This window comes from Anguilla anguilla, chromosome 14, assembly GCF_013347855.1.
Source record: "Anguilla anguilla isolate fAngAng1 chromosome 14, fAngAng1.pri, whole genome shotgun sequence".
In the NCBI taxonomy this organism is placed as follows: Eukaryota; Metazoa; Chordata; class Actinopteri; order Anguilliformes; family Anguillidae; genus Anguilla; species Anguilla anguilla.
The window spans coordinates 24,879,682-24,890,763 of NC_049214.1; the positions used below are offsets into that span (position 1 = coordinate 24,879,682).

Genomic DNA, 11,082 nt, shown 5'->3' on the forward strand with positions numbered 1-11,082 from the left:
TTTGGAGATCTACCGTCCTGTAGGGTTTCACTCCAACCCTAACAAAGCACACCCTCATTCAACAGCTAGAGATCTCATCGAGCTCCTAATTAGTAGAATCAGGCTTGCGAAATTAGGGCTGAAATGAAAACCTACGAGATAGTAGATCTCCAGGAACAGGGTTGGGCAGTCCTGCTGTAGATAAGTGGACCCGCCTACCTTTCGCACGCTCGGACGGTCCACGCGGCAATTATCCACAGGGAAATGGTGAACACCAGCAGCACGGTCCCCGGGCAAATGGTCATCAGTGTCTTCATGACGAAGCGGGTGTTGAAGTTGATTTTGTTCAGGGCCCCGATGCTCCTGGATGAGGCGTCGGTGAAGAGCTTGCTGTGCAGGAGCATGACCCTGGCGATGAGGTACAGTCTGAGGAACATGGGGATCGAGAGGATGATGTCCACGTCGGCGTCGGTCTTGGACGGGATGTAGGAGAAGGCCAGGCGGGCCGTCCAGGTGAAAGTGTAGTTCCCGGGGATCGGGTGAATAGCGCACACCAACATCTCCAGGCAGATGAAGAAGATCCTCTCGTACGTCATGGCTATTCTCCAGTCGTCGGCGGCGTTGTCCACCATGAATAACTGTGAATGCAGAGGAAGAAGAAGACGCTAGAGTCCAACCACCGCTGTGAAATAAAACAAGCAAACTGGGCAAACTTCACATCACATGGCCAGTGACAGTGATCAAGGTCCGTGCCATGCCAAGAACCTGCATATCACCACTTCTTGCAATGACGGAGTACTCTGTGGCTAATTTACACACCGCTTTCGTTAGCCTCTCTTCCGCTGTCACGCACAGGTAGCCGGCCGCACATCAATAAAGCCACTGACGTGACTCACATAGTCAGCACACTAATTGACATGATTCGCACACAGTCAGCAGAGCATCTGACGTGATTCACGTACCGTCAGCAGAGTCACTGACGTGATTCACAGTCGCCACGGTAACTGATGTGATTCACATAGAGTCTGTGGAGTCATTAATATGATTTACATATCCCTGTTGCTCCATCGTGGAGAAAGAGGGAACATGTAAATCATACTAATGACCCTAATTGCTAATACAAAGATACAAATGGCTTAAAGCTAATTCAGGCGGTGGTGTACACAAACAAAACAACATGAACCAAAAGCAAGTTTGTAATTACTTTGGAAAAGGAACTGCAACAGTATGTTTTACAATAGTTTTAATGAAAGAGTGAAATACTCAACGTAAATGCTGAGAGTGTCGTCTGTAAAGAGAGTGGGTTGTGGATGCTGGGTTTGTATCAGATTATGGGTTCTGAACCAAGTAAATCTGAGTTCATGTATACAGCTTTTCGCCAGAGGCAGGCTATTCCACTGATATTCACAACATATAAATAATTGATACAGGCAGATAGTCGAACTGTTAAACCACAGCTTCAGAACAGACACTGTATTGCTCTGTCCCAAAACAGATGGCCGCCATTGAACACATTCCCAGTGTTGTAGCATTCCAAATGCGTGCTTCCACAATTTCAGCTCCAGATACTGTGTTCACATGCATGCTAATGACTTGTGAGCACAAGTGTAAAGGTGGAGCAACTGAACAACGGGAGTTTGAAAAGGGATCTACTCTTGTTAAGGGAAATTTATATCACTTTATCTGCAACCTTATCCAACCAAATCATACCAGTTTATCTGCAACCTTTTCCAACCAAATTATACCAGTTTATCCGTTTATCCGCAACCTTTACATCCAAATCATATTAGTTTATCTGCAGTCTTTATAACCAACTTTTTTCGGTTTCATATGAGCTCTTTACTTTTGATGTGACATTTGAAACCAACATTCGTAGGAGAAATCTAAACATTAGGCCAAGTTAGATCCCAAATTATAATATCACTTTATTATATTGTGAGTACATGCAGTCTGTACAACCGAGACATTGCTGTATTGTTTGATTGCCCAAAACACCTCAGACAGTGTTAACTAGGTAACCTGTCAGTCAGGGGCACTTTCCGACAACTTTCTAGAATGGAATCTGAAAACAACACTATCCATGAGCAAGTTGCTTATTAACAATGTATTAGATAAGATTAAATGCATTCAGTGATGCAGTCTCCGACTAGGCAGCTTTGATATCATAAATAAATAATCTCATTAATTTCTAATTCTGCAAAGCATCCTACCTCATTTACTAATGAGATTGAATGCCTGTGTCAAGATAATCCCATCTCCACATTACACAGATTAAATATTGAATTGAAGTCAGTCAAATCCCTTGAGCTAGTAGAAACCAGCCACCAAACAACCCAGCAAAGATAATGGTTTAAACGTTAGTCTATAATAGCATACTTTGTTTAAACGTCATTGATTTTTTCAATCAAGTTATATTCTTATTCAGAGTTTACATTCATGGGAAGTTTTATAGATAGTTTTATTCGGCAGACACATCTTTATTCTGCATAAAGCACTAAAGCAAAAGCATAGCTGAAGATTGAATAAAAACTATGCCCTGAAGCTTCAACTGTCAGCCGACAATTTCAATCTGCATCCTTCAGAATTTTATCAAAAAACAAAAATACTCTTAAACACAACTTGTAAGAAGAGAGACAATATGTGCCACATAAAAGTGTGTTTGACTGCTGGAGATCAGAAATAGGCCATTGAGCAGAAATGCACAGGCACTATATGCATACCGCACTGTCATTTACTGACACCCAATTGTTTACTTTTTTGTCTTTCTTGCCAATTTGAGAAAAATGGGTATAAAAAATGTTTATTGAAACAAATGAAATTTTTGCATGAGGCAATTGTCCATATAACCACTATGATGAATGATGAAGCCAGTTCTGACAGGCCAATATTATTTCACAACTGGAATTTACCTGAAGTCTTGGACTAGTAATTTTTTTTTTTTTAATGTATTTATTTTAAATAAATTCGGAGCTCAATGTGGGGCTGAGCATACCCAATCCACCCCAATTTGGCCAATCATCTGCAGCCACGGTTGCGTATGTGTGCGAACCCCACTGCTGATTCAGGATAGTGTTGACATCCGCAGTTCTCCTCCAAAACACGTGGGGTCACTAGCTGCTTCTTTTCAAACCTCAGACTATAGCTAAGCACAGAGTGGAGCTGGAGGAAGACCGTTCACACGCGGCTTTAGCATGCAGTCCACGGGCGCCCAACTGACCAGCGGGGGTCACTGGATAGCAAAGAACAGAGTAATGAACAGTGCTGCCTGTCTGAATGCCCCACACCCCTCCTCTCTAACATGGGCACTTTCCAACTCCCGATTTACAAATTAAGCACTGTCCTTATGGAGACCTTACGGAGGATGATTTCGAGGTCTGACAAGACTACAGTTTCGCTCTTTGGCCTGGAAGCAAATCGCTGTGTTTGGCACAAGCCAAACACCCGGTCCGTCGCCCGGGTAACACCATCCCAATGGCCGAATGTCGTGCGCTGCGGGGCTGCTGTTCAGCAGGAGTGACCGGGAAGCTCGCTGCTGGCAAGAGTAAGACGGATGGAACCAAAGGCTGGCAAATTTAAGGGAGAAGTGGTTTCATTGCGCAAGAGATTCAGGTTGATTCAGGGTGAAGAGCTGTGTCCTAAAAGGACATGGCCACAAAGCACAAGGCAAAAACTACAAACATCTGTTGGGGTAAAACCATCATTTTCAGTTGCACCATATCAATACCAGCTTTTTCTATGGACAAAGGCAATGACATCAGATGTTTATCAGAAATTTTATTCACTTTTGTTGATTTTACCAGCATACCTAAATTAGTCATGTCTGTAGACATTAATGCTTTCATATTGGCAGCCCTTTCATCAGCCAATCAAATCTCTGCCTATCAAAAGTTATTTTTAATTATGAAAGAAGGAGGGAAGGATTGTTTATAAACCAGCTCTCAAAATAAGACAAGGGAAAACTGAGGGAGGAATGACGAACATAGTGACAGAGGAACCAGGAAGAAGAGAAGGGTTCTGAATCAATTAATGAACCCAACACCTGACCCTCCTCAGAAGCACCCGATGCTACTGAGGAACACCTAACCCTCCAGCCGAGCCTGAGCCCACGAACAGACCCGTCCACGCATGTATGCTAATGTGGGGGAGAACAGCTCTTACTCCTGACATCCGCAACACCACAGCAATGGGCAAAGCCAAGGTCATTACCTCACTGTGGTGAGGCAGTAAAAGGAGAGTCCCTGCAACAAGCATATAGTCAAGAAAAATTAGATGCTATGCTTGAAGTAGTGACCGTGACTTGGGTAAGTGCTGAGAGACACTGTGACTTAGATAAGTGCTGAGAGACACTGTAACTTGGATAAGTGCTGAGAGACACTGTGACTTGGAAAGGGCTGAGAGACACTGTGACTTGGGTAAGTGCTGAGAGACACTGTGACTTGGGTAAGTGCTGAGAGACACTGTGACTTGGATAAGTGCTGAGAGACACTGTGACTTGGATAAGGGCTGAGAGACACTGTGACTTGGAAAGGGCTGAGAGACACTGTGACTTGGGTAAGTGCTGAGAGACACTGTGACTTGGGTAAGTGCTGAGAGACACTGTGACCTGGGGAAGTGCTAGAACCACTGTGACCTGGGGAAGTGCTAGAGACACTGTGACCTGGGGAAGTTCTAGAACCACTGTGACCTGGGGAAATGCTAGAACCACTGTGACCTGAGGAAGTGCTAGAGACACTGTGACCTGGGGAAGTGCTAGAACCACTGTGACCTGGGGAAGTGCTGAGAGACACTGTGACCTGGGGAAGTTCTAGAACCACTGTGACCTGGGGAAGTGCTAGAACCACTGTGACCTGAGGAAGTGCTAGAGACACTGTGACCTGGGGAAGTGCTAGAACCACTGTGACCTGGGGAAGCGCTAGAACCACTGTGACCTGGGGAAGTGCTAGAACCACTGTGACCTGGGGAAGTGCTAGAACCACTGTGACCTGGGGAAGTGCTAGAACCACTGTGACCTGTGGAAGTGCTAGAACCACTGTGACCTGTGGAAGTGCTAGAGCCACTGTGACCTGTGGAAGTGCTAGAGCCACTGTGACCTTTGGAAGTGCTGTGACCACAGGAACAAAAGACACAGTCATCCAGCTAGCTGAATATAGGTCTGCTACCCAACCCGAGTCCAATGGGCTGGGCACAATATGTTGAGTTTGGATTGGGCCAACTTCATCATCTGTGCCTAGGGTTTGGATCAGGTCATCTATGCTTCAGACTCTGGTGGGAGCAGGCTAATGTTAACAGGGTTTGGCAGGATTAGGTTTGGGCTCAATTAACATCCCTGCCTCAGGTTAAGATCAGGTTGGCCCTATTTTAGCTTCTATGTCTCAAGGTTGGACCTATTTTAGCATCTACGCCTTAGGTTTGGTTTTGAGTCTGTCCTACATGAAATGGGACAGATGTAACTTGTACGTCATGTTAATTCATATAAAGTTGCAGTTTTGAAGTGAAATCCTTCTGTTGCATTACTGCTACGAGTAGGAAGAGGAAGGAACACTGTTGCTACTGTAGATACAGTACACTTACAATGTACTGTATCTACTATATACAGAAACAGGCAATGATAGCTAGCTTGCTTATTAGAAATACAGTTAAGCTGTATCACTGGAAAGCTAGCTGAATTGCGGAAGTTTCTGAAACACCTGGAGCACAGCAAACTAGCAAGTTATCCAGGGTTGCCAACTCTGACACTTTCACCTTCAATCTCGTGCTCTCACACTCCCTCAAGAAATCTTTTGCCAGATCTATGTGATGCCCTTCCCCACGGTCCAGGATTGCAATCTCCACCTAAACCCGCCCTCACCCCATATGTTAAGGCTAGAATTTTCTGTGTGCTGGATTCATGCTTGCAAAACCATCTCTGTTATGCACTTTAATTGGAGTGGGTTGCCTGGGTTTGTATGTTGGCTGTAATGAGGCTCACTCTTGAATAATTCTGTTCAATTGTTATCTCTGACTGTGATGTTGGATGACATTTGGATTTTCCGTTGGCCTTTTCGATGTGAGTGCCTTCCACTCATATCAGAATAGATAAGAAAACCAAAGGCAGTGTTATAGTAGATCTCAAGCTCAGTTTTAGTCAGGTCTCAATAAGGTCTGTGCTATTTGGGAACAGGCTGGGTGAGGTTTCAATGGTCTGTGCTGTTTGGGCTGAGGTTGGGTGGGGTTTAAATGGTCTGTGCTGTTTGGGCTGAGGTTGGGTGGGGTTTAAATGGTCTGTGCTGTTTGCGCTGAGGTTGGGTGGGGTTTAAATGGTCTGTACTGTTTGGGATCAGGCTGGTTGGGGTTTAAATGGTCTGTGCTGTTTGGGCTGAGGTTGGGTGGGATTTAAATGGTCTGTACTGTTTGGGATCAGGCTGGTTGGGGTTGAAATGGTCTGTGCTGTTTGGGCTGAGGTTGGGTGGGGTTTAAATGGTCTGTACTGTTTGGGCTGAGGTTGAGTGGGGTTTAAATGGTCTGTGCTGTTTGGGCTGAGGTTAGGTGGGGTTTAAATGGTCTGTACTGTTTGGGATCAGGCTGGTTGCAGTTGAAATGGTCTGTGCTGTTTGGGCTGAGACTGGGTGTGGTTTAAATGGTCTGTGCTGTTTGGGCTGAGGTTGGGTGGGGTTTAAATGGTCTGTACTGTTTGGGATCAGGCTGGTTGGGGTTGAAATGGTCTGTGCTTTTTGGGCTGAGATTGGGTGTGGTTTAAATGGTCTGTGCTGTTTGGGCTGAGGTTGGGTGGGGTTTAAATGGTCTGTACTGTTTGGGATCAGGCTGGTTGGGGTTGAAATGGTCTGTGCTGTTTGGGCTGAGGTTGGGTGGGGTTTAAATGGTCTGTACTTGTTTGGGATCAGGCTGGTTGGGGTTGAAATGGTCTGTGCTGTTTGGGCTGAGACTGGATGTGGTTTAAATGGTCTGTGCTGTTTGGGCTGAGTTTGGGTGGGGTTTAAATGGTCTGTACTGTTTGGGATCAGGCTGGTTGGGGTTAAAATGGTCTGTGCTGTTTGGGCTGAGTTTGGGTGGGGTTTAAATGGTCTGAACAGTTTGGGATCTGGAGGGCAGAGTTTAAATAGGCTGTGCTCTCGGGGGTGAGGTTTAAATTCGCCAGACTTGCGTCAGCTGAACGGAGGAAAAGTATTTAAAAATGTATGCAATCTTCCATTTCATATACAGATTAAATTATATTGTAGTTTGTATATTAATTATATTTTAAACCAGGGTGCTAAAATCATTGCATTGATTAAGTGGCACAAAATATATTCTATTCATGTAAATAGTTTTTTTTTTTTAAACACAGTTTCTATGTATATATATATTGCAACAATCAGTGTATGTCCAGTAAGTCCCCCAGTGGAGAAAAATCTGAGTTGATCTTACAAAGCATTCTCTATAGCCTTGCAAACTAACATTTTCCACCTTATATCCTCCACCCTGTGAGATCTCACTCACTCTGAAGATACAGAGCTTGGATGGAGGTAAATATAAGGCCAGTCCTATTACACTCACACGTTCTGGTGCAGCACCGAACAGAATCAAATTAGCGGGTCCTGACACACACACCCACGGAGGAACCCCGCCTGGGGTTCCCACTCAGTTGTATTTTTCCTTTATAGAGCCATTACTCACTGCTACAAATGTCATGCTAACTGTAATAGCCGAACGGGGATTTAATTTCCCTGTCTCGGTTTCTCATCTGTTAAGAACACTCACGGCCAACACGCTCATTTAAAAAGCATCCTGCGCGTTAGACGTTGGTTGAATCACTAAGCAGTAAACCCAACAACACATCACTCGCTGGCAATATTACACCTGGCTGATTAAATATGCAGTAAGCAACGGCAGCCCAGAGGGCCAGAAAGCACCGAGCTGGAAAGCGTGCGACAGTCCGTTACACCAGCGCGATGGGGTCGTGGGCCAGTGCAGACCACAAGCCCAGTCACATGAAAAATCAGGGCAGGCTGACCTATCAGTGTACAGAAGTGAGCAGTGACAGCTCACTCTCTTCATGAGTACAGTATTGAGGTAGTATTGAGCAGATACACACCTATTAAAACTGTCCAAGCAATGTTCAATTAGAAACCGCTTTGTAATGTTTTACAACATTTAACACATAATAACAACAACAACAACAACAACAATAATAATAATAATAATAATAATAATAATAATAATCACCATGCCAAATTAACTGTATATTAAGAATCCTATGATAACTATTATGTGGTATTTTTTTTCCTTTCAGAAAATGTGCCATTTGTCCTTGTTCTGGGAATATTGCTGTTGATAGCCAATAGAGGCACGTCACATCTACATGCTCCTTTTTCCAGCTTCCACAACGTGCCGCCTGGGGGCTCAAATGGAAATAAGATTCAAATCCAAGATGCAAATGAGCATAACACTGTATATTACAGCCATTTTTTTCAATAAAATTACAGTTTATTATTAAATTTAAAAAATTAAATTAAACTTTACTCCAGGGGTGAATCACTGACGTGGTAGTTTAAGCACCACATGGCAGAATATGTGTATCTAAGACAGAAGTCATTCTGCATAGGAGAAAACATTTTACTTTTGCTGGTGCATGTCAAGTCAGAATACACTCCTAAGCCATTTATAGAAACAGAAGATAATATAAAATCAATTTGAAAAGAAAAGTTTAATTCATCTAGCACTGTGTTAAGCCTCGTCTAGAAAAGACCAATAATCTCTACTACTTCTACATGACCTGGAAATCTCTTGCATGCATGAGTGATTCACTGTGTGGGGGAAAAATACCTGCACTTGCATCAGTACACAATGCCTATATAACTAATTTTACCTATGCCCCCTTGTTCTACCAACACAAGTCAACCCTCTTCACTAATGGATTTTATTATCCCCATTAAAATATCAATTCAAAGCCTGAAGTCTTACTACAGAAATGTTTTGACATTCTAAATAATATCTCCGTTCAAGGCCATAAGACTGGGATTAGTGCCATATGTACCAACTGGGACAAATCGGGTAAGAAATCGAACCCAAACCTAACCTACCTTGAAAACGGCGATAGCTACTGCATGTTTAATATTTTAAATGTATATCAAATAACGTAAAAGCAAAAGGCTTTATCGCTTCTTGTACCAGTAGACTGGATGTCAGAACAGCAAACATAATGATAATACTAATCATAATATTAATTATTATGAAGCCAGTAGCACAGTATAGACGTACCTGAATTTCCCTTGCATGGTATATAATAATCAAGCCAAGCAGGATGAGGGTAGAAAGGCTTATCAGGCATTTGAGAGCTAATGAATAAAGAGACTCCTGAGGGAAAAAAGAAAACAAAAAAAGACTGGTGTCAACGCGGCATTTTGAAAAGGGTTCAGACGAAGCCAATCTACAAACCATAGCGACTAGTGGTAATGAATAATTTCCCTGAATCGGAACATTTACAAGCATAGATGTCTGAACTGCAAGACGTCAAAAGTAGTTACTTTCACTATTCATTTTTATTGTGAATTTGGTCTTCCAGTAAATAGCACGTCTAATTACAGCAAATACAAAATGAGTCCATATGAACCCGAAGTCGTTTTTAAACACCTTACCAAATTAGCACAATTTAAAGTACGGTAGCTACTTGATCCAGTACTGATAACATATTTACACATGCGGCACATTAAAAAGTTATAGTTACTTGACGCCAAACGAACATGTATGTTTATGCATGTAGATTGTTCACATGACTTTTTAAACTGTTCTCTAGTTAATCTAGACCGGTACCTTCAACGACACACGTGATACTCCTTGATATTAATCGCAATTATAAAACAATAATTTTTATTTCGCTGCGACCAATATACAGTTTACTACATGCAGAACTTCAAATCCCTAAATTCGGTCACGCACCTTTCCATAGGCTCCCCAAGAGAGTTCTGTTTCAATAACCATAACGACGATTCCAAACATTCCGAAGATCAATGCATAATCACTCAGGCGTTTTCTTTTTTCAAATAAGGCTCTTCTGTGTCCAAGCTTTTGCCCAATGTTCTGATTTTTCTTTTTACCCGATTTGTTTCCACTACTGTTACATCCTCCCCCTCCTTCGACTGACGCGTGAGGCATGAGGTTAGTTGAGTTATGATCCGGCTTAGAAACCACGATTTCGGACGTATCTGTGGTAGATACTGGTTGTAAGGGCTGCGACTCTAAATCAAACTCGTGCAGGTTTCTGCGAGAGGAGCTGAAGTTACTAAGCGGCCGCATCACACCTCCGTTGAATCTGCAGCTAGCCATAGCTGGGCTATTTCGCTAAACACCTCTCCTCGGCTGCTGGTCGGACTGTCCTGCCGCCGACAGCGGTGGCACGGCTTATAATAATGAAGATACTGCCTGGGTGAACAATCATGGCTAGAAGCCGTAAACTCGCCAACGCTGACCGGACAAGCTTAATTTGTATGCGATGTGGATGACATCCATGAAGTTCCGGCTAAGATAGACCAAGTTTAAAATAAATGAAGTCTGTTCTTGCATAGCATAGGCTACAGTTACTGCAGGTGCAGTAGCCTACTGATTAGACCGCCTCAGACCGCAGCATTGCCGCTGCCCGTACACTGCTGAACCTGCCGCTCACAGACATCGTACCGCAACTGCAACGATGCTTCCATGGTCGGTGTTTTAAAGCTGCAGAGGTCTATGAAGAAAGCCAATTGCGTTGTGATCCGCATGGAGGGATCGTTTTCAGGCGATGTTAGATCCTTTTCGGCTCCCATAGAATCCAAGCAATGCGTCCGATTGGTCTGACCTACCCAAACAAATGGCTTGACGTCTACTTCAGTGAAGAGATTGCGACATCGTTTAAAATATTCAGAGGTACCGACCTAGCAAGCAGAAATATTCTCAATTGCTTTTAACACGGGATGAAGACTGATAAAAAAGAAAATATCTATCTATCTATCTATCTATCTATCTATCTATCTATCTATCTATCTATCTATCTAGCTATCGAAATCGTAAGTCTCCCCACCATTATTACCTGTTTGGTATTATTATTATTATTAGTGCTGCTGTTGATGGTCATAATCATAATATTCCACG

General features: G+C 43.2%; 1 protein-coding gene across 4 annotated transcripts in view; it reads right to left on the reverse strand.

The window, feature by feature from the left end:
* The window catches only part of kcnn2 (potassium calcium-activated channel subfamily N member 2), a 39,265-nt gene extending 28,183 nt beyond the window's left edge, over window positions 1-11,082 (reverse strand). The window contains exons 1-3 of one of the 4 annotated variants that reach the window (XM_035389930.1): window positions 9,895-10,432; window positions 9,217-9,312; window positions 199-617 (exon numbers count right to left, since the gene is read on the reverse strand). In XM_035389930.1, the coding sequence (XP_035245821.1) occupies window positions 199-617; window positions 9,217-9,312; window positions 9,895-10,281 (902 nt within the window). In that variant the 5' untranslated portion in view covers window positions 10,282-10,432. Of the gene's footprint in view, window positions 1-198; window positions 618-9,216; window positions 9,313-9,894 lie in introns of all 4 variants that reach the window. The other 3 variants (XM_035389927.1, XM_035389929.1, XM_035389928.1) reach the window with 3 other exon arrangements.